The following is a 23,193-nucleotide window of genomic DNA, read 5'->3' on the forward strand; positions in this document are numbered from 1 at the left end:
TGCTGCAGTAACATTACATTGAAAACTGAATAGAGTGAAGACAAGGGGAAATGGAAATATGCTAAACCACAGCCTGGAGAAGAGCAACTCTGGCCACAAAATGCCATCCACATAAGTACATCAGACCTGCACAAACAGAAAGCAGGATAATGCATACAGAACTGTATTTCTGTATTCTGTATAATACAGAATCATAGACTTGTAGGATTTGAAGGGACCACGGGGGTCATCTAGTCCAGGGGTCCTCAAACTTTTTAAACAGGGGGCCAGTTCACTGTCCCTCAGACACTGTTGGGGGCCAGACTATAGTTTGAAAAAAATATGAATGAAATACAGAGCTACAAAAACAATATAACAGCAATAATGACTAATAGTGATGATGCACATTAAACACAGGGAAGCCCATTTTAAAACCTGGTCATGGCTTCTAAGAGGAGTAGTATGTGCTTCAAATGTACGGTACTTTAAAGGCATTGCACATGGAGCTGAGAGACATTTAAGGATGAACAACATGCATAGGTGGCCCAGACCAAAGCCCTTTGAAGTCTCACGTGACCAAAAGTCCTTAAAGAGAATTTACATCCTCAGTTTGAGGGTCCAGGGACCCAGCGCTTGCAAGCGGAACAAACAAAAGGGGGGAAACCCCACTGAGTTTGGACATTGTGTGAAAAACAGCTTTTAAAAAAATAGTACCGTATTTTTCGCCCTATAGGACGCACTTTTCCCCCTCCAAAAATGAAGGGGAAATGTGTGTGCGTCCTATGGGGCGAATGCAGGCTTCAGGAAGCTATCCGTAAGTCTTGCAAGCCCGGCAGGAGGTCCCGCGGGCTCGCAAGGCTTGCGGGCAGCAGCCTGCAGCCCAAAAGCTCGGGGGACAGCGGGGAGGCGCAGCGCCGCCACCCCGCTATTCCTCGACCTGGTCTGGAGGCTGGCGGGGGGGGAGAAACAAGCTTGCTTCTCCCCCCCCCCGCCAGCCCCACAACCTCGGGGGACAGCGGGGCAAGCCGCTGCCTCACGGAGGCTAGAGAGGCTGTCCCTGAAGGCAGAAGAGGGAGACGGAGCGCTCCGTCTCCCTCTTCTAGCTTGGGGATGGCTGCGCAAACCTGGGGGGGAAATAAAAATTTTTTCCTTGATTTCCCCCCAGAAAACTAGGTGTGTCCTATGGGCCGGTGCGTCCTATAGGGCGAAAAATACGGTAATTCTGGGAAGCGAGGGAAGCGGGCTTGGTGGGTAGAAACGTATACTGATGACGGGAAATGGGAGAATTAAAAGCAAAATGTGGCGCTCAAAACCAAATGACTGTTGAGGGAATAGTTGAGTAAGAAACTTCCTTTGCACAAGAAAGGCGAAGAAAAGGAAACCGGGGAAAGAAAGGGAAGCAAGAGGAGAGGCTTTTTGGTTGAAACTGCCAGGAAGCAAAGCGGGGAGGCGGGAAGTGCCAAGTGGAGAAAGGAGCGTGGAGTGAGAGAAAACTTCGGGGCTCAGTCCACAACAGCCTCGCCGCTCCTGGGGCTCCTCCATACCTCGTCAAGCTAGAGCAGCCTCTCTCCCGGCCGACAGGTCCTCGCCTTCCCCAGCCCTCTGGACCCACGTGTTCCCTGGCGCCGCACACCATGTTCCTGTGCCACTAAAGTTTTGGGCCAAGACCCATTAGACAGTGGCGGGTTCTGCACTTGCCGGGCGGGCTGGGTTCAGGACCCTGGTGGGCCGGATCTGGCCCACAGACCGTAGTTTGAGGACCCCTGATCTAGTCCAACCCTCTGCAATGCAGGAATCTTTGCCCAATGTGGGGCTCAAACCCACAACCCTGAAATTAAGAGTCTCATCTTGTACTGACTCATCTATATGATGGCTATATGCATATAGCCAATGCATATCATCACAGAATTCAGGACAAAAAACAAATTTTAGGAAATATTTTCCTGCTTTACAGATATGGAACTCTATGGCTGAGATTACTCTCAACGTCAGCATGTGAATCTATGATAGAAAACTCAAACATAAACATAACTGCCCTTTATCAGTATTCCCACTCCTATTTTCAGCAGACATCACAGACACAGGAAACACAGAGACACAAACATTCTGCAAAATAAACACAATCCAAAACTAGCTGAAACTATCAAAAAAGGCATTGAAATAATCAATCCTATAATAATATAAATTATCATAATTTCCAAGTACAATTAAAATTCCAACCCTGTCCTGGTGTGTGCAGTAAAATTGGTGGGATGACACACTGTCACCTCTCCCACTCACGAGCCACTGCTGCAGCAGTGCGTGAGCAACACACATGCACACACAACACACTGATGAAGAGAGCTTACTCACTGTTTTCTTTGCCACTGTCTAGTTGCCAAGCTGCCGCAGTTCTCTTCATTACTAAAATGTCCAGAAATAGCTCACTCTCCACTCACCGCTTACCCTGGCATCACCAATCACAGATAAGGAAGACAAGCCCACAACGCCAATCACAGACAAGGCAGCTTACATAAAACTACTACTGACCTGCCCAGCTATTGCTACCACCACTGCCACTAAGCTCAACATGATATGTATGTGGGCTCTTCATGCGTCCATATCTGAATTAAATAATAATACTAATACTAATAATAATAATAATAATAATAATAATAGTAATAATTATAGTAATAATAATACTCGTATTTCACTTTTCCAACCACAATATTGATCTCAAAGTGGCTCACAATAATGCAATTATTATCTGACCCTTTCTGAGCCTTTGCAAGGGTCAGAACTCACATGAGATCAGGATAGCTCTCAGGATAGATCACTAAGCATGATATGAGAGCTGCATTTAAGGAAGGGTCAGCAGTCTACCACAACCCATCCTACAGTAAACCAGTGGACTGCCTTGCCCCTGTCTTAGGCAAAGTCCTGTCTCTCTAGATGGTGCCCACAATGAACTAATCTTCATAAATGTATGCACTAACAATTTGATTTTCTCACTTCTCCTGGCTAGTTGTTATCTCTCAGTATTAAGACATAGCATCCTGCTCTTGGCAAAACTATTCTCATGTTAAAATAAACAGGTTAAATGATCTGGATAACAACTAGCGAAAATAAGGAATAACTACGGTAATTTTACTTAAGAGCAGAAAAGGTATTCTTCACCAATGGGCAACTGCAAGCATGAAAATTCATGAAAGCAGCTGTTTTTATTCCAAAACATTTAAGTAAATCCCCATGCTTCAATCTCTCTGGTATTTGCTGCCTTTTCCTTCACTCGTTTTTGCTATGCTGTTTATATTAATTTCCTCACTTGATTTATATCAAAAGGAATCCTTACCCATTGTTGTCTCCAGGTCTTTCCCAACATTTTTCAGCTGCCCTGAAAACTCTCAAAATAAAGCAGTGACTTTGGCCAAGCATGTAGTGAAATGTCCTTTTATCAGAATAGATGTCACATTGACCACAACAGACAGAAAAATAACTTAATGATACACTGGCTGGGTTTTAGATTAGCTTGAAATACACAGACACATACCAAGAGATAGAGGTGGTCTCAGTGCATCTGCTAAATATAGCTATCCTGATGCAGCATTCTTTTGCAAGCAGCCAACACTGGAGTGTGATAGGGACTGATAACTATAGCTGTTTCCTCTTTAGTCACATCCTGCTTGAAAACAGCCCTATGAACAATTTGTCAACCTTGAGCTCCCCAAGAGACTGTCAAGTATTTATAAACAGCAAGAAGCATAACGGAAGCTGCTTATTTTTGTAAAAATAAAAAAATAAAAAATCAGTACATATATCCCATTAATACTAATAGGGCTGAAGAGTTTGTTACTACAAGGTCAAAAACATATATATATGACAAAGCACTTTAATATCACTTGGGAAAATTTGCAGCTTCACTTAACATCGTGCAAAAGTTATGCTTTCAATTTGAATGCACCCCACTAAATTTAACCTTGATGCTTGTTCATAGCTGGTCTGGACTCTGACAGAATCCTATAAAACTGTGTAATATTGTCTTTCCGTATTAACTACTGTTCCTAGCAATGCAAAGCAATGGCAAGCACTGTTGTCACAGATAGAACTTTTATTCACAGGTGACATAAAAATCACATAGCTACTGGCGGATTTAAAAAGATGATACAAATACAATTAAACTGAATTTCTGTTTTCACAAGGCATGCTAACAGTGGATGAGACATGCAAGAGTTCTTTAAATAGCATGTATAAAATCAGTATTCAGTTCAAAATTTCACTCATTTGGGGCTTTATGTTCCAAGAAATATCAATCAGTTGTAGCGCTTAGATTCTTTCCCCCACTCCTGTTCACTTTATAGGCCACCCCTCTGTGCTACCACGGCACAAACCCTGATCCAGAACCTGTAGCTTGAGAATTGTACAAATATAATGGGAAAGAAAAAAGGGGAGCCTGGCTGTATCTGTGGAAAAGCCAGATATGTCTGTTTTCCTGTTTTCTAAATACAGCTGCTTCCCTGGTTCTACGCAAATAAAAAAACTGACCATACCAATTCACAGGCAGATTCTGGATTAGTAGTGTGTTTTACTAGAAAAGATGAAATAAAAACAGAATTTAAAATATAGGAGAATGGAAATGGCAGAGAATTTCTCAGTGGAACTGGATAGCCTGGATTGCCTCATTCAGGTTCAGTGATAGACACATGCCCTTCTTCGTCTCCCACCTAAGGTGGAGGCACTGCTGGTGTCAAGGGTCTTTTCAGTACCTGTCCCATATTGTGGGACACTTTGCTCCATGAAGCATGGATGCCCCCCACCCTCACTCTGCCTGACCTCCTCTGGCTAAGATTTTTATTCTGGCAAGCTAGCTTGCTAAGGTCATTTGCAATCTCTGCTGTTGTCACTTTCAAATTTTGTGTGTTTTATTGTTGCATTTTAATTTATTAATTGCATTGAGATTTTAAATTGTTGTAAGCTGCTATAAGTGTTGCATAGGTACTAGAACAATGGAAGAGATGCATGCAATGTATAATAAGCCCACAGTGCGTGTACATTTAAATTGTGGGCATTCAGCTTTATGCATGTGGGGAAAAAATAAAAAGGGGGGAGAGGTTCTGGGGAAAATGACTTGGGCAATCCCACCCACCACTTAACCCAATGTGTTTTGACTATACGTGATTTTGGCTTTAGGCACAATCCCCAGTCTGTAACGCCCACGCAAGATGTGAGCTTACTGTAAAAATATAAAATAATATAAAATAAAATAAGTAGAGGAAAGGTAATACCGGGAAGGATCGAGACCAGGACATGTGGTCATTCTACTTGTGGGCAAGAGGTTCCAAGCTGCCTCCTCTAAGAAGCAGCACCCCACACCTCCTAAAAAGCCTTCACAAAATTTGGGAGGCCCTCCAGAGTGGCATCTCATAAAGGATGTTATTGGTAGGCATCCGGGCCTGCACTGAGAGCAGAAGTGTTTCTGCTTGTAATGAGATCTTTCCTTATGTTACTCATCATTCTTTATGTGGTAAGTGCTAGCTAACAGGTGCCCACAACAGCTTTTACACACATCTATTTCAGCACTGCTGACCACACACTGCTGCGAAGTAGTTTCATTTTTTCTTCAAGGCACTGCTTGAAATGCTGCATAAACTTGCAAAACTGGTTTGACTGAAAATATGGCGCGACAAAGGGGAAATGAATGTTTGAACAGTAAGTAATGAGGGCTGCACAATGCTACCTTCAGGTCTCTAAAAAGTTATCATCTGCACACTGGCAGAAAAACAAAGGCAGTTTTCTTAAGACGTTCTAGGAACAAGTGAAGTAACTTTATGGTTGTTTCCCTTGCTAATATTTATATGTCAGTCATGTCCACAGATAAAGTTTATATTCAATCTTGCTGTCTCTGTCTCTTTATCTATTCTGAGGTTACCATGGAACAGCTGACACGAGACTGCTTTCTCTGGGAAAAAAGTAATCTCCCAACCCAGGGTCAAATTCCTTTCTCCATCTGGAAGTTTATTCTGAACAAGTCAGAATTTCAACAAATCCAACACAGATTTGTATTTGCAAAAGCGCAAGGAAAAGTGAGAAGTTAGCAAAGCAAAAAAAGAAAAGATAAAAGCAACTGCACTGTTCCCTATCCATGGAAACTAAAATTTCATTTTCAAGTCCCCAAACTGTATTCTACAACTCAGTCTGAGTAACACAGACCAATCAGGGTTTTTTTAATGGGCTTAAATGTGACATATTCATCATCACACTTCATAAGCATACCTCCTGCATTCTCCTTTTAATCTCAGCCCCTGACCATAAGGTGGCCACCCAAGACCTGTCATCATAATCTGAGGTCCTTCTTCATGTGCAACACAAAAATGGGCCTTTTCTGCAGTGGCTCCCTGCTTGTGGAATGCTCTCCCCAAGGAGGCTCACCTGGGGCCTTTGTTACATATCTTTAGGCGCTAGGTGAAAACATTCCTCTTCTCCCAATCAATAGCCTTTTCAACTGTGGTGGGTATTGTTTTTGTTTGTTACTATGGGGTGTGTGCGCATATATATATATATATATAGTAAGCTACCCTGTGATATTTTGGTGAAGGGCGGTATAGAAATTTAATACATAATAATAACCTATTGCTTCCAGCATTCATGGCCAGCATTACAGATCACTGACATTTGTTTTGTACTTCCTAGGACAATGATTCCAAACCACTAGGCCACAGGATCTTAACAGATGAAGTCCTCTGGTACTGGTTATAGAAGGTTGCCTGCTGTGTAAATCAGGCATCACCAAGTACTAGCAGCTGTTGTTGAGCTGTTGAAAACACTTTCACTGTCAGCTCAGAGAAGCCGAAGCTCAAACATCACTATGGTTCAGAACAAGAGGTGTTATGGTATCTTAAATGTATCTTTAACTGGTTTACTGGGCATCCTTCTTATGGGTAGTAGGTTTATTTAAACGGAAAATGTGGCAGACATGGATAACTCCTAAAATAATAACTCAGGACTTCATATTTGGGTTCGTGGTCCAATGGAGTATAAATGAATAGGTGAGAATGCAAAACAGACAATAGATAGCTGAAATGTGGAACATGAATATGGTATGTAACTTCAACCAAACTTTTGCAACAAAAACCACTAGGGCACGACATTTACCTCATTTGGACATAACTATAAATAATTGTTTAGAGTGATGGTGGTGATCTCTCTTCATTTACTCCATCCTGCATGGCCACAAGAAGATCAATAAGCATTTGCTTCCATTTTCAACTGCTCAATTTTATGTCCAAACTGGGAACTGCAGTTAGTACTTACTACTGTTTATCTGAACAAGCCTAGATTGTAAACCAGTTTGAAGCTGGTTTCTTCAGACAAACCTTAATTAAACGAACAAAAATATGTTCCTGTTTGGAAATATTAATAAAATGGGGTTAGTTGAAACCAGGAAGCAAATGCTTCTGATCTCCTTTCCCTGCTTTGCTCAATCTTGTATTTTATGTAAAACTTTTTGGAAAAAAGAGAAATCCATTGCCATCATTGTAGCATTTCTGTCTCAAACTTCTAGTTGTTGCCTAATGAAAGAACTTCAAATTTTCATCACATTCACCTGTTCATATAAGCAAACAACCGGGACCAAATGTTTTGAAAAACTGAAGTACATTAAAGCAGATTATGTTGAACATAGGTTACCAACCAGCCAGCCATGAACAAAGGCAAAGATTGGGTGTTAAATTATCTGCCAGTAAAACAACTTTCCTTTCCAAGAGAACAAAATCTTTCTACAAACAATCTCAATCTCCTTTTCCTTCCCATTTCTTTACTCAGCGATGAATAACCATGATCCATCTCTTCTTCAGTTTGACGGTTCCTGAAATGTGCCAGAATGGATGATTCTGAGTTGCAAGTTGGATATGCATTCATAGTAAACTGTGCAGAAACACCCTTTCAACAGTAAATAATTCCATAAAGTACTATTGTCAGAGATCTAAAATAATCCGCAGAGCAATTCTTTGGTAAATACTGATTAAATATTTCAACCTTAACTCATGAAACTAGAATATGTTTACCAAAGGTCTGCCTCTTAAGTTACACCTTCAACAGAAACACTGAGCTATTGAGACTGCAAATGATAAAACAATATCTAGAAATACTCAGATTTACCAGAATCAAACCACCTGCACTGAAAACAGTGTAAGATGAAGTCATCTATTTCTAGCCCTATTATTTATAGACGACAAAAATCTTGTGCATATCTTACTACTGAAGTTGTTAATGCTAACATCAAGGATTACCAACTTGGAAATCAAGTCCACACCCAAAGGCAATTTTCTGTGGTTCCCAGTGGCTCTACTCTTTTTGAATTAAAGCCATTTTTCAGGTGGTAAGCAACTTTGCTGTTACATCCATCTTTCAAATTTGAATGCAGCAAGTTTGTAATACGTAAATATTTTTATTTTTAGGGGACACGGATGGTACTGTGGTCTAAACCACAGAGCCTCTTGGGCTTGCTGATCAGAAGGTCGGCGGTTCAAATCCCCACGACGGGGTGAGCTTCCATTGCTCGGTCCCAGCTCCTGCCAACCTAGCAGTTCAAAAGCACGCCAAAAAGTGCAAGTAGATAAATAGGTACTGCTCCGGTGGGAAGGTAAACGGTGTTTCTGTGTGCTGCTCTGGTTTTGGTGTTCTGTTGCACCAGAAGTAGCTTAGTCATGCTGGCCACATGACCCAGAAAAACTGTCTGCGGACAAACGCCAGCTCCCTCGGCCTGTAAACCGAGATGAGGGCTGCAACCCCAGAGTCGTTCACGACTGAATTTAACTGTCAGGGGTCCTTTACCTTTTTATGTGTACACAATGCTATGCCTGACCACAGAGGCTCCAATGGCATCAAATTTATTATGAAACTTGGTCATTTTTTATGACCCCTCCCCACACTACAGAGGGCAGAATGTGCTCCCATCCAAGAATCTATAACCTGTCCAGTACTGTTCTATATAACATTACCATATTGTCAAAACTACCTTACATCTTCTCTCTTTCTCCAGGAGAGACTATAATACATATTTTCTGGGGATAAAACACTTGAATGTTATTTTCACAGGAGTTTTATTTTTAAAAGGAGAACTATTTTATGGACTTAAAAAGGAACAGAAAAATGTAAAAATGCCTCTGGCTTCTGAGCAGCAAGGGACCACTTACTATCTCTACACTCCCAGAATTAGGTTGATTCACTGGCCAGCTCCACCCCCTTCCCTGTCCCCTGTCCCCCTTCCCCAGCTCCCCAATAATATTTCTGGAGTAGTAAATCAGAACTGCTTAAAGCAAGTAAAAGATTTTTGCTTGTTTAACTAATTTAAGGTATGCAATTTCCATTTAAGATTCCATAGAAGTATAAATGTTTCATGGTAGCAGAGCCGATACTTGAGTCACAACAGCCAAGGTAGTGTAGCGGTTAAAATTCACTGGGTGGCCTTGCATAAGCTACTAACCTACCTCACATGGTAACCCGTAAAGTACCCTAAGCTACATTATAAGGGAGACTAGAATGTTACTATGAGTTCCTTGGAAGAATGGGATACAATTGTAACAATAAAAGAAAAGAAAAAATGTAATATGTATAACTAAGCATAAACAACGAGTGTACTAATTCGTACAGAAATGTGCTCTGTTTGCAAGCCTGAAAACAAATTGTCCAGATTTGCCAGAAACAATTGAACAAATCAGAACTTAATGCTCAGTGCTGCTATTTAACATAAAGAAAGAAACCTTCAGTATTTGATTTCTCTTCAAACAAAACAGAACATATCCATTTCATCAGAGAAGTACTAAAGACCAAGGTCTAATTCAAATGTCAATATACTATATTGCCTACCTCATCCTTATCTAGTTAAATTACATTCAAGATAAACAGTGAAAACAAAAATGCCTAAGTCCAAGAATAAAGCAATATATAACTTATTCAAGATAGGGAGAAAGTAACAAATTTAATTGCTACAGCCCCTTACGCAGAACTAAAACTATGGCTACTTAACAACAAATGTGCAAAACAAAAGTAGACCCTCACCAAATAAGTGTTTGAACATAGCCATGATTCTGAAATTGACAGGCGCAATGCTTACCCCAATGCAGGAATAAATTAACACAAAAGTAGTCAAACAGTCAGACACCAAGGAAATAGCCCAAGTGTCACCTCATTGCTTATTTTTAGTATTTGTGAGTCATTTTGAAAAATATTTTCAAAGTGACATGCAAAAAGATAAACCAGTAACATTATATGATTAAAATACTAAAAATCAAGCATTATATAACAAGGAAGGAAGGAAGGAAGGAAGGAAGGACCAATTTAAATAGCAAACAGCAATCCAATCAAGAGTGGATATTAAAATGCACTAAAACCCTAGACCAAGGGTCTGCAACCTTTAAGACAAAAAGAGCCACTTGGACCTGTTTCCGAAGGGAAAAAAACTGGGAGGCGCAAAACTCGTCATTATAAAAATAAATTTTTTGTAACTTTTTTATTATTTCTTTGTTTGACCCTCAGAATTACTCCTCCTCATAGAAATAAACGTTAAAATAACAAGTTACCTTTTTTGTGTGTGTGTTCTTCACTCCCCTTCAAAACAGTGGCCAGCGTACATGCCCCTTACAATGTAGCGGGCGGGCGGGAAGGTGACGTCGGGACGGTGCGTGACTAACGCACACACCACCCCCATGCGACGTCACAGCCAGTATAGCACCCGCCACAGTGGGGAGTGTTGGGGCGCACAATGCGCCTCCTCCCCTCGCTAGTATCCACCCCAGAGCCGCGGCAAAGGTGTAAAAGAGCCACATGCGGCTCCGGAGCCACGGGTTGCAGACCCCTGCCCTAGATCATTAGGGATCAGTTAAAAGCCATATTGAACAGAAAATCTAGTGTCTAAATTAAAAGAAAAGAAGGTACCTCACAGATCTGTCCAGGAAAGGGTAGGGCAGTTCAGCAATATCGGGGGGGGGGGTGTCAAAGCCTACCCCACTCTGATTTATAAGGTGTCATCACTGAAAACAACCTCTCCAAAGTAGCCACCAGATCAAATGATATATACCACTGATCCCTACTTCTTAGCAGGTATATTTTAAAAATGTATTTTCTCCATATATTACAACAAGTGGTTATAGGTACCAGTATAGCTTTTGGCTCAGCCTGTTTCCAAAATTTGTTTCTCTCAGATTTCTCCCTATACTGCCCAGGCACTGTACATTTTCAAGATTATTAAGTGGGTAACTTACCAAGTCAAGGACTATTGATTGGCCTCTTAGCAGATTTTGCAGAGGATAAGGTAGGAAACTCAAGCTCAGGGGGTAGTGCTTCAAGGGTGTGGGTGTGTTTCCTTCTTTTCCTACAAAATATGGAAGTCAGCTAAATGCTGTTGAGATTGACTGACTCTGTAGGCCGGAGTGGTAATTCTGCAGGAAGTAGAAATGCACGCCCCTCCCTGTTGGCAAACATACAGGTATTGGAATGTGCATTATTCTTTGGTGGTGTTGAGGATGTGGGCAGACTGAAGGATTTCAGTTGAATGGCAACAGCTAGAATAAATAATTTAGTATTCTGGCAGACATGCCACTTATATTAAAATAGGGCAAATTGCAAACTATGGAAGTGGGTGTGTTCCCAAGTGTTTGGTAATAATGGAGGACTATTATTCTATCACATGTTACAACTCTTATCATCTCCCCCACTTGGTGAATGTTGGGATTGCTTTCATTGCTGCAGTGAGATTTGGGCATACTGAGGCAAGCAAATTCTGGTCCAGATTTATACTTGAGTGCCATTGGTGACAGGTAAGGGGGTGAAGCACCTTATGGAGAGTGAATGACTAAGCAAGACCTTTCTTCCTCCGTGTATCTTTTGAGGACTAGATGTGTTCTCATATATCCTGCCATAGCACTTTACAGCTGGAGTCACAAACTGGTAGACCTGCTCCTGTCCGACAACACAATAGTCTACCCCATTCACAGACTGTTTCACACCATCCCATTCCCTATTCCCATGCATACCTCAGTGCCTGGCTCTGTCTTAAAGAGTCCAGCCCTACCCACATTCAGTGATCTCCAGGATAACCAACTTTGATCTCCAGGATAACCAAGCCCCCGAAATGCTATTTCATTGCCTTTCTGCAAATACAGTGGACGCTCGGGTTGTGAACGTGATCCGTGTGGGATGCATGTTTGCAACCCGCAGCATTCACAATCCGCATCTGCACATCTCCGCATGCGTGGGTTGCGATTCTGCACTTCTGTGCATGCACAAATAATGATTCAGCGCTTCTGCGCATGCGCGGCCACCGAAACCCGGAAGTAACCTGTTCCGGTACTTCTGGGTTTTGGCGGTCTGCAACCTGAAAAAACGCAACCTGAAGCATCTGTAACCCGAGGTATGACTGTATACCAATCTCTTCCTACAGCAAACGGTTAAAAGCCCTGAGTATACTCTCATATGGTAAGAGGTAAACAACCCCTGGACAGTTAAGTCCAGTCAAAGGCAACTATGGGGTGAGGAGCTCATCTCACTTTCAGGCTGAGTGAGCCGGTGTTTGTTCACAGACAGCTTTCCAGGTCATGCAGCCAGCATGACTAAACCACCTCTGGTGTGATGGAACACCATAATGGAAGCCAGAGAGCACAGAAACACTGTTTACCTTCCTGCCGCAGCAGTACCTATTTATCTACTTGCATTGGTGTACTTTCGAACTGCTAGGTTGGCAGAAGTTGGGACAGAGCAACAGGAGCTCACCCCATTGCGAGGATTTGAACAGTTGACCTTCCAATCCGCAAGCCCAAGAGGCTCAGTAGTTTAGACCACAGTGCCACCCGCAAGTAGATAAATAGGTACCGCTGTGGTGGGAAGGTAAACGGCATTTCCATGTGCTCTGGCACTTGACACTGTGTTCCATCGCACCAGAAGAGGTTTAGCCATGCTGGCCACATGACCTGGAAAGCTGTCTGTGGACAAATGCTGGCTCCCTCAGCCTGAAGTTGAGTTGAGCGCCGCACCCCATAGTTGCCTTTGACTGGACTTACGCGTCCAGGGGACCTTTACCTTTTTTACCGTGCTCTCATAGGAGAGACTGAGATGAGACATGACAGTTTTTTTAAAGTCCCAGTGAGAGTAGCAAGGCACATAGCACACCCTATATTTAAAGCAGATAAATCTTTAAAACTAAGTCAGGTTTATAGTAAACAAACAGTAACAAATATATCTGTTTGCCTTCAGGTTTATTTTTTAAAAGGCAACGTATTAACATTTTTGAACAAATAAGCAATCACTGATCTTCTTTTCTGCCACTAATGCATTATTAACACAATGCTACAGAATCAGGTACTTCCAGAAAACTCAGGCTGCAGTCCTATACATACTTACCAGGGAGTAAGGCCCATTGTTTACTTGGGACTTACGGTCAAGTAAACATGCATAGGATTGCACTCTCAGAGAGTGAAGTACAGACTACTCACCCACTAGCCTCTTGGGGGAGGGAAACGGGGGACGGGACACAGCATGTCAAAGTACAGCTTCAGTTTCAAGTAAGAAAGCAGATATTTACTTGCAAGGCAAATATACCCACTTCTAGCACCACTAAGACTGTGGCAGACATTTTGTTTACTAGATTAAAGATAATGGGAAGCCTGCAAGAAAGAAAGGGAGAGCAATTCCAGAGCAGGACCAACTCTAATGAGAAAATTCTAATGAGAGAAAACAACAGCCACATGTTTTTCCTTACACTTCTTTCCACAAATGAGGAAGCTCTCTCATCCCCAAGACTCTGCTATTTTATCGACACTTTCATACACCTCTAAATCTATAAAAACAACTCTTCTACTTTTATCTCATCTGTATGAGAGAAGAAACAAATACATACACTACATAACCACAGTGTTACATTATGAGAGACCCCAAAACCCCAAATCTACAACCTTCCTGTGCTGGAAAATATGACAACATTTCTAATTTTACCTCGGGCAGCAAGGTCTGTTCCTGTGTACTTTCAGCCCAGAAAAACATTTACTTATGCAACTGTACAGAAGAGTGAAATGTGTCTCTATTATTAACTTCACTACAAATAAACAGAAAAGAGTCAGAAAGAGCCTGATCAACTTACTCTAAAGTATCTGAATTTCTGACGGTTTCTAATAATAAAGAGCAGTTGCAGTCTTCAGCAGCGTCTGGTGGAGTACTTTCAGTCCACTTCTCTCGTCTTGTTTGTTACCATCTCACACACAGTATTTTTCTAATCCACATGTCTGACCTCATCTATATCTCCTCTTCTTCACAATGAGCAAGTTCCTCAGAATTTGATGCAGGTATTAATAGGATTATTCCTGCATTCAGCCAATTTTGAGGAATTCTGTGCAACTCCCCACAAGCTGATTAGCTGTCTGCTTAAGGAGGAGCAGGGACAGATTTGCTCCTACTGGCAGCAAACTCCGGAGACAGGCACTGACTGTGAAAACATGCTGTTTCCGGTCTGCGGTAGAGCTAAGAGGCACTTCCTAACTCAAGAGGGTGTATGGAAGTCTCCAGGAGTCTGAACTCCACCTCTTCACCAACTCAGTATTTAGAGAATAGGTCTAAGGTAAGAATTATCATTATTGACAGATCTGCTGCATGCCATGCATATGCAAACTCCAAATAGCACAGGAATACCAAGCAAACTATCCTGCCCACTCACTTACTACATGGCTCAGTTTTTATCTGGGAACTTTCTCCTACATAATCTCCAACATCAGAGACTGTAAATGTGAAATTGATGTTGTTTTAAAATAGTTTATAATGGAGAGTAAACTGCATTCCAGACAGTATGTTTTGCTGAATTATTTTGAAGGAATCATATTTTAAAGTGATCGCCAAAAATGATTATTTCAGATGAGGATCTGATGCTGGATTAAATGATCATCTCGTTCACCCACTATTTGTAGCAGGTGCTTAAAAATATCTTATAGCTGGAAATATATTTAGCTGCACAAAGGTCTCCTGTTCTCTTAAACAAACTCTGCCCATTCCTCCATGCGGCCTCTTTTAACTAGAACTCCTTACCCAGAACACTTGTGTGGTGCACTTCTCACTTTGAATCCCAGTTCAACTTCTCCCACAACTTCTGTGAAGCCTTTAACCTATATCAGTGCCAAATGAAATGAAACCTAACTACATGTTACTTCTTAAACGAATTATGTCATTCACTGTTACCTTCACTGTCCCATTATAATAAATATTACTCCATAAGTCTACATAGAGGAGATAACAGGTGAAGTGGAGGATAAATGAGAAAGAAGTATGTTCAATTCAATTTGACATATTTAGCCTTAGTTTTACTAGGGAATGAGGAATTGGGGATTGTGCCAGAGGTTTCAGGGGGATAGTGGGTTCTGAGGAAAGATTTGAAGGAAAAAAGCATGGCAGCACCACACAGGTGTTCTGGGAAACAGTTTATAAGAAGGAGCAAAAGAGAAAAGGCGGATTAATTTGAGTTAACAAGACACTTCCAGATGACTGAGGGTGGTATTATTATTATTTATTGAATTTATATACTTCCTATACCCAGAGGTCTCAGGGTGGTTCACAGAAAAGATCAACATAAAAACCGCAATATATATATAATCAAAATAAGAACAAAAACCCAGTAACAGGCCCCCCCCAAGAGCCACATTTTAAAAGGGCATAGGATGTCAAGCAGATGGCCTAGTTAAAAGGGAACGCTTTTGCCTGGCACCTAAAGATGTATAATGAAGGCCCCAGAATTGGTAGAATGCTGCTCACGGGCAGGATATGACAGCAGAGAAATGCAAAGATGAAAGATCAAAGTACTGCCAAAGGTGGAAGGGATGAAGTACATAAATCACAGAAGTGATCACCTATCCTTTCCTTTATTGCTTCATGGGTGAAGAGGATCTTCATAAATCACATCACCTAAGTAAATTCAGAATCCCTACTAAAGAAATCTAAGAATGGCCTTTATTTTAGTCATTTAAACATATTTATATGTTACCCTTCTTAGTGTAACTTTTGCGATACATAGCATAAAACTGCTGCCAACACCCCATAATCAATAAGCTAGCAGTAAAACACATTTCTATCATAATAAAAAACACACTATTTCCACAATATTAATAGTTAAAAAACATCACAGTCAAGTGGATTCACTAAGACAGCATTCAACTTCCAGAATCTAGAAGTGGCTGTTTAGCATGCCCTATAAAGCTGAAATCCAGAGTTCTAATTTATTTTGCTAAGCTCACCAGTCAAAAAAAAAAAGTAAGCTTGGTATCTTCCCCTTTCTCTCCACCAACAATTACTTCTAAGAGAGTCCCATGAACAGCAATGCAGTAGTAGCTCAATAAGAATATTCTACCAATTCCCAAATTAACACTAGAAATTACTTTTAATATCAAACCCAACATGGTGCCAATCAGTGCTCCTGGGCATCTCCCTCTGCACCTATAAAGCTCCTTACCCACCCACCCCATAAAAAACCCTTAAAAGTTCTTACTAAGCAGTCAAGGTTCTTACTTGACTGCTTCTTACTAAGCATAAAAAACCCTTAAAAGTTCTTACTAAGCAGTCACGGTGCACTGGAAAGTCAAGCACAAGCCTCTAGTCACTATCTTCATTTCCCAAGAATACCTCTGGGCACCATGCACGGGAAGTAGTGGGAGTGATAGGGATCTAGAAGCAATCATAGTGGTGGGGAGGAAAGCTTGCTTAGGAGAATGACAACTTATGAGACAGGAAGGGAGAAGACAGAGATAGAAAGCAGAGTGGGTTTTTTGTGGGGGTCTGTAGTGTATGGTTCTTGTGTCAACAGTGTGTATGTTTGTGTCGGTTTGACTGGTTGTGCGAGAAGCAGACAACAGTGAGCCTAGGTTCTTGTGAAGCTGAATTCAATGCACTGTTATATTCACTTTTGGATTGTGAATGGTTGTTGCAACTGTTTGAGGACATGAGGGTTAATGTGAAATGTCCTATACAGATTTATCAAGACAACAGGTCATGTTTGCTAACTTCAGAGCGTTGCAAGCAAAGAACCAAGTACTTGCAGATAAAATTACATCGTGCAAGGGAGTGTATCCAGAAAGGACTCATTCAGGTGTCCTACATGTCAGGAAAGGAAATTCCTGCTGATCTGTTGTCAAAAGTTGTTGACAGAGAACAACTTCAGGTTTATGTACAGCGGTTGCAGTTAGGCTGAAATATTGCAGCAGCGGGTTACATGAAATGGGGGAGGATGTTGGGAATCCCATTCCTCCCGTGCTGCAGTTGTGTGGGATTGTTACATGTCACATGTCTGTTTACATTCCAGCACAGATTGTTGGAGTCTCGTGAGCAGAACAACTGCTCTGTATTGCTTTTGTGTTCTCTCTCTCCAAGAAGAACGACAAGGAGAGAAGCCATGTTTTCTTTGTCCTGATTTATGTACAATAAACGTAGCCTAGTATCCACGCCGCGAGCCAGATCTGTTGTGTGTTTACTCTGCTGAGTAACGTGTGCTCAGCCACATGAGTCGCAGAGGCACGTCGGAGGAGGATGACTGATGGATCTCTGCAGCGGCAAGGCTGAGAAGGGATACGCTCCGACTGGGGCCTGTCCAGCTGGCTTTCCATCCCACGGTTCTGACAGTTTGTTGGGGTGTTTGGAATAAACTGATCGGGCGTTAGCTTCTATTACAATATAGTGGATCTGTATTTGAGGACTGAGAGCCCACCTTTGAGTTGTACTCAAGTTATTGGGTGAATTGCTTGTCTTTCAACTTCACTGCTTTGCCTTTTGTGAAATGGGTGTTTTATGGTTGGTCACCCTTCCTCAATAAAAATCATTCTGTAACAATGCCCATGGCATCTCACAGAATTCCAAATAGCCCCACCAACCCAAAAAGGTTAGAAAATCCTGGTATTGTTCAATCTCTGCACTGAGGCAAGAAATCAGCACATTTATAAGATTAGTCCATATCATCCAAATTATTTAGGGTTGTATTCTACTAAGTTCAACTCAGAGATAGTGAGCCTAAATTAGTAATGTCCATTAATTCACTGGGACTACTGAGTAGGACTAGCATTGAATACCACTCTCTGTGTGCCATAGCAGAAATGATAATCAGATTTATCCAGATAATATCTAGTCACCTCCATCATACCCCCCCATAAAGTCTGGATGAATAAATATGTTTTAACATGATGTGTAACAATGGCCAAAATTGAGAGCTGTTTAATTTCACTTGCGAGTTCCATGAACTTCAGTTTATTGGCCTTCATCAAGCCCATCACTATCTGCAGACATGATTCAGCACCTACACAACCTCTCCTGAATGGCATAGAAAAGAGTGATAGAGGTGAGTATCATCCCCATATTTGCGACACAGCAGCCTAAATATTTTTATAAACAAATAATAAATAAATCTGAAAGGGTAGAAGCTTTTTACAACATGGGTGAACAATATGATGAGAAATATGAAGAAGCAGGAAGTGATAGTGATAACTTAGAAAAAGAATTTGTAAATATTGTCTGAATAAAATGAACATTTAATATACCAGAGATAATTCCATGCTAAACTAATGCATTTTATGTTCCTAAATTAACAAAGTGACTTTCTGTATGTAAAGAGTACAGTATTGCATTTTTTCGTTTTTCCCAAAATAAAAAATAAAAAAAGCTCCATTTTGGGGGGAAATTTTATATTGCTAAGCTCGCCCTAAAAGGAATGTTATCAACTAGTTATCCAACTAGTCTTGCATGCTTCCCTCAAATAGGAGAGAAGAAGAAGAGGAGGAGGAGGAGGAGGAGGAGGAGGAGGAGGAGGAGTTTGGACTTGATATCCCACCTTTCACTCCCCTTAAGGAGTCTCAAAGCGGCTAACAATCTCCTTTCTCTTCCTCCCCCACAACAAACACTCGGTGAGGTGAGTGAGGCTGAGAGATTTCAGAGAAGTGTGACTAGCCCAAGGTCACCCAGCAGCTGCATGTGGAGGAGCGGGGAAGCGAACCCGGTTCACCAGATTACGAGCCCACCGCTCTGAACCACTACACCATGCTAGCTCACTCTCTCCCTCCATGAGCTTATTCCCCATCCCCTGGAGCCACCCTGTAGTCAACCACTCTATGCTAGATTTCAAAACCCCAAATGGCCACCCTATCCATATAATCAGGCTACAGCAACTGGCTCTATAGACTTGAACCAGATGTGCTCTGGACATGTCTTCCAGGTATGCATCAGCTTTGGTGTCACAGTTAACCAACAAAATATACTAACAATACAAATGCACAGTGTCACAGGATTATAGAAAAACAGGCCTTTAACTTGAACTATCCCTTAAGTATTCTTAGAATATACTTTGGTCTGTGAACCTCCAAAATTCTACATACTATAAAAATAGTTCCATCCATCATCCTTTAAAATACATATATACTGCACAGATCCCAAAGGCATGCAGAACATTCAAATGCAGCGGAGATAAAAACAGAATAAACTAAACCAATTTCCTGCCAGCATAAATGGAAACTAACAATATGGCCATATTGAACTGGCTGGAAAAATTCAAGTACCTTCTCTTTTTCTAGCTTATGCTGCCTACATTTGGTTATCTGTGGACATCAAGAAACTCCCAGAGGTTATGGCCAAATGGGATTGCTATGTCAATTTATTTCTGTCTCTTGCACAACCCAAGAAGATCCATCCAATATTTGCTGCAACAGAAAATGATGCTGTCCTTTTACAGAAGTGAATATCAGTACATTTTGGTCAAGCTTTTAACTCTTTTCATCTCACATAAAATCATCTGATATGTCACACTCAACATGCAAAAAGTATTATGTAAAATTCTTTGGAATTCATGTCTGTCTATTTGGAATTCATGACTAGCACTAAAGCATGGTTTATCATCGCAAAAACGAGCTTAGCCCTCCTCACTCCTCTGGCATGGCCACAAGGAGGTTGAAAGCTTTCACTTTTGACTTTCCAGTTATAGTGTGTCCAAATCCTAAACGATGGTAATTTTTACTACAGTTAGGTAAAATAAGCCATTTTCATAAATGATGGTTTGAGGTTAAGCTTGCTTTCAGTAGCCATTGACCTGGACTCACTCATTTTTGCAATGCTAAAATGTGGTTTAGCGTTGCACCTGAACCAGAACATTCAGTGGCATACACAAAATTCCAGCTCCCATGTACAAAGTGGGGGCCCCAAGTAATTTCCAGGGGAGAAACAGCAGGTGTGTACTTGACCTTGGCTCATCTATTTTTTTCTTTGCAACTCTCTGCCCTAACCATTTTCCCTACCATCAAGTCTAAGTGTTTATTGATTAAAATTGGGAAAATTAACTGGGAAAAGATATTGCACAAGGAAAATCTTCCCGTTTCTCCTGAAATGCTACCCCCTGCTCGCATTCTGCACATAGGAGGCAAACATCAATATCAATGCCACTTGCTCCCACTATCTCCTATTCACTCCAATAATATTTGCCCATTACAGCTTTGTATATTCTTTGAATAGTGCCTAAAATTCACTTTTACTTTATCAACAATGGAATTATTGTAAATAGAACTGAGATACTTTTATAATTTCATTCCACAAAGTGATGAGAATTCCTACCGTGAAGCTGTTGTTGACATTTTTAGTGCTGGATTCTGCCACGCTGGCATCTGTCAGATCCACCTCATCAAAAATGATTGACTGGGAAAAGGAAAAATAAATGTAAAACTTCAATTAGGTTGTTTGTTTATTTCATAACTGTTACAAATCAAATATATATAATGAAGGGTTAAAATAACTGCCTCTGGTGGTTGGTGCTGGTGAAGAATAAGATGGATTCTGCAAGACAAGCAATCAGAGCTTCCTCAAAATCCTGCATGCTGTGTGTGGATGAGGGCAAGGCGAAGAATTTGCACAGCATCTCCCATAGAGGCAACCTATAGCACTCCATTTCCCTAACAAGCCACTGCCGTATGGGGAATTCCTGACATGACTAGCCATCCCTCTAAACTGGAGGGCCTCCTGCACTTCCCAAATTGCACAGTGAAGGTGCACCTTTTTACCCTGACCTCTGACCTCATTATATATATAGTTTTAAACTGATTTTAATATTGCATTTTTAAGTAGCCGTAACCCACCCTGGGACCCTGTGGTGCATGGTGGGCAAGAAATTGAAGAAATAACTATTCATTATTCCACAGGAACTCCAGAAATAAGCATCTGCCAGATGCTTTTAAGTACAGTGGTACCTCGGGTTACATACACTTCAGGTTACATGCACTTCAGGTTACAGACTCCGCTAACCCAGAAATAGTACCCTGGGTTAAGAAATTTGCTTCAGGATGCGAACAGAAATCGTGCTCCGGCGGCGTGGCAGCAGCAAGAGGCCCCATTAGCTAAAGTGGTGCTTCAGGTTAAGAACAGTCCTCCAGAACGAATTAAGTACTTAACCCGAAGTACCACTGTACAAAGAAGTCCATTGATTAAAATTAAATTAAATTGGCTATGTAATTTTTGATCCGGGGGGATTTTAGGAGATGTCTATTTCAAGCATGGGGAGCCTCCACCCCATGGATCAAATTAGGCCTGGCAAGCATCCTGATTTGGCCTGTGAGGCCGTATTCTCAAAGGCACAATCACCTTTTCCCCATTAGGCATATATGATGTTAGGTGTGAGACAGGTAAAGACACAGCTGAAGTAGACCAATGGGGAGCCTTCAAATGTGCTCCTGACAGTTTGCTGGCAAGCAGGGTTTGCATTCAACACCTTTTAAATTTGGTGCCAAACACAAGCAGCCCTTGGCGCCAAACACACAGGCAACCCCTACTTGCAAGCAGGGCTTCTTTGTAAACATGGCTTAAACCCAACCTGCATGTGCAAATGAACCTTTTTCCTTGCATCCTGGCTTGAACTCAAGTCACACTGCAAAGGAGAAGCAGGTGACCTGACATAACAGTAACATCAGGTGCTTGACAGGTGAGTCAATATGACCTACCAAGGGAGGGAGCAGGGAAAATCTCCTGGCTGAATCCTAATCCTCACCCTAATCCTCTGCTATTGAGGATCTCTGCTGAGAAGATAAAAGCAAGGGGCAGAAAATAAAACAAGAGAGAAAGCAGCAAAATGATCCTTGGGCTTGGTAATGGACACACTTGGTATACATAGTTTTGGCTGAGGCTCTTTTGAGTACTAACTTTCTCAGTGAAATCTATGTACAGTATATCAAGTGCTTTCACTATCCAGTCACAAGAGACACCTATCCTTTCTGATCCTATGGGTGTTAGGATCAGTGTCAACCAATGTCATGTAGAAAAAAACTTTGGGGAGATCCAGCCTCCTTTTGCTCTTAGCAATATAGGCCCCCTTTAATATATGTAGAACTTCTACTACATATAGAAATGTGATGCCAGTTTTTATTATTTAGTCATATCTTTGTAATAATTTTGGCATCAATGTTCTGCTCAGCGGTAAAGCATCTGCTTTGCATTCAGAAGGCCCCAGGCTCAATCCCCAACATCTCCAAGTAGGTGTGAGAGAGACTTCATCTGCTGTCTGTCAGGGTAGACAACACAAAGCTAGATAGTCCAATGACTTGACTCTGTATAAGGCAGCTTCCTGTGTTTCTACCCCTCATGGACACAAAGAAAAACAATCTAACAGTACTTAAGTAAGGGATAACCAGTTCCTATTTTAGAATAGTTAATAGTTTTACCAAAGTAAAGCAACAATTATGAACTTCTGAGTAGCAGGTTTGTGAGTGTAAACACTCTTAGTAGCTAGTAACCCTTGTGCTGTAGTCATACAAACTGGATGATTCCTATTCCTTATTACCCTCCCATAATTTCATGGAGAGCCACATACCTTTGCTGTTTTGGCGTAGTATAGAGTTCGTCCTCGCAATTTGAAGTAACGTCTCTTCCAGCGCTGAAATGAGCTGGTCTGTTTCATCAGCATGCCCTCTTTTATAATAGTCTAGAAGTCAAGAAGATATAAAGTCATAGAATCAAAGAATTGTAGAGTCAGAAGGGACCCCAAGGGTCATCATCTTGTCCAACTCCCTGAAAAGTAGGGATCTCAAGTAAAGCATCCAGGACATAGGGCCATCCAACCTCTGCCTAAAAACCTCCAATGAAAGAGAGTCTACCATCTTACAAGGGAGTCCGTTCCACTGTTGAACAGCTCTTACCGTCAGAAGGTTCTTCCTGATGTTTAGTTGGAACCCCCTTTCTTGTAACTTGAATCCACTGGTT

General features: G+C 41.4%; 1 protein-coding gene across 8 annotated transcripts in view; it reads right to left on the bottom strand.

The window, feature by feature from the left end:
* The window catches only part of DGKD (diacylglycerol kinase delta), a 69,233-nt gene that overhangs the window by 30,286 nt on the left and 15,754 nt on the right, over positions 1-23,193 (bottom strand). For 4 of the 8 annotated variants that reach the window (XM_053389641.1, XM_053389643.1, XM_053389642.1 and 1 more), the window contains exons 2-3: positions 22,805-22,915; positions 20,563-20,643 (exon numbers count right to left, since the gene is read on the bottom strand). In XM_053389641.1, coding sequence (XP_053245616.1) covers positions 20,563-20,643; positions 22,805-22,915 — 192 coding nt within the window. Of the gene's footprint in view, positions 1-3,310; positions 3,446-11,216; positions 11,371-14,086; positions 14,391-20,562; positions 20,644-21,938; positions 21,958-22,804; positions 22,916-23,193 lie in introns of those variants that run through there. The other 4 variants (XM_053389645.1, XM_053389646.1, XM_053389647.1 and 1 more) reach the window with 4 other exon arrangements.

Source organism: Podarcis raffonei, chromosome 5 (assembly GCF_027172205.1).
Source record: "Podarcis raffonei isolate rPodRaf1 chromosome 5, rPodRaf1.pri, whole genome shotgun sequence".
Taxonomy (NCBI): Eukaryota; Metazoa; Chordata; class Lepidosauria; order Squamata; family Lacertidae; genus Podarcis; species Podarcis raffonei.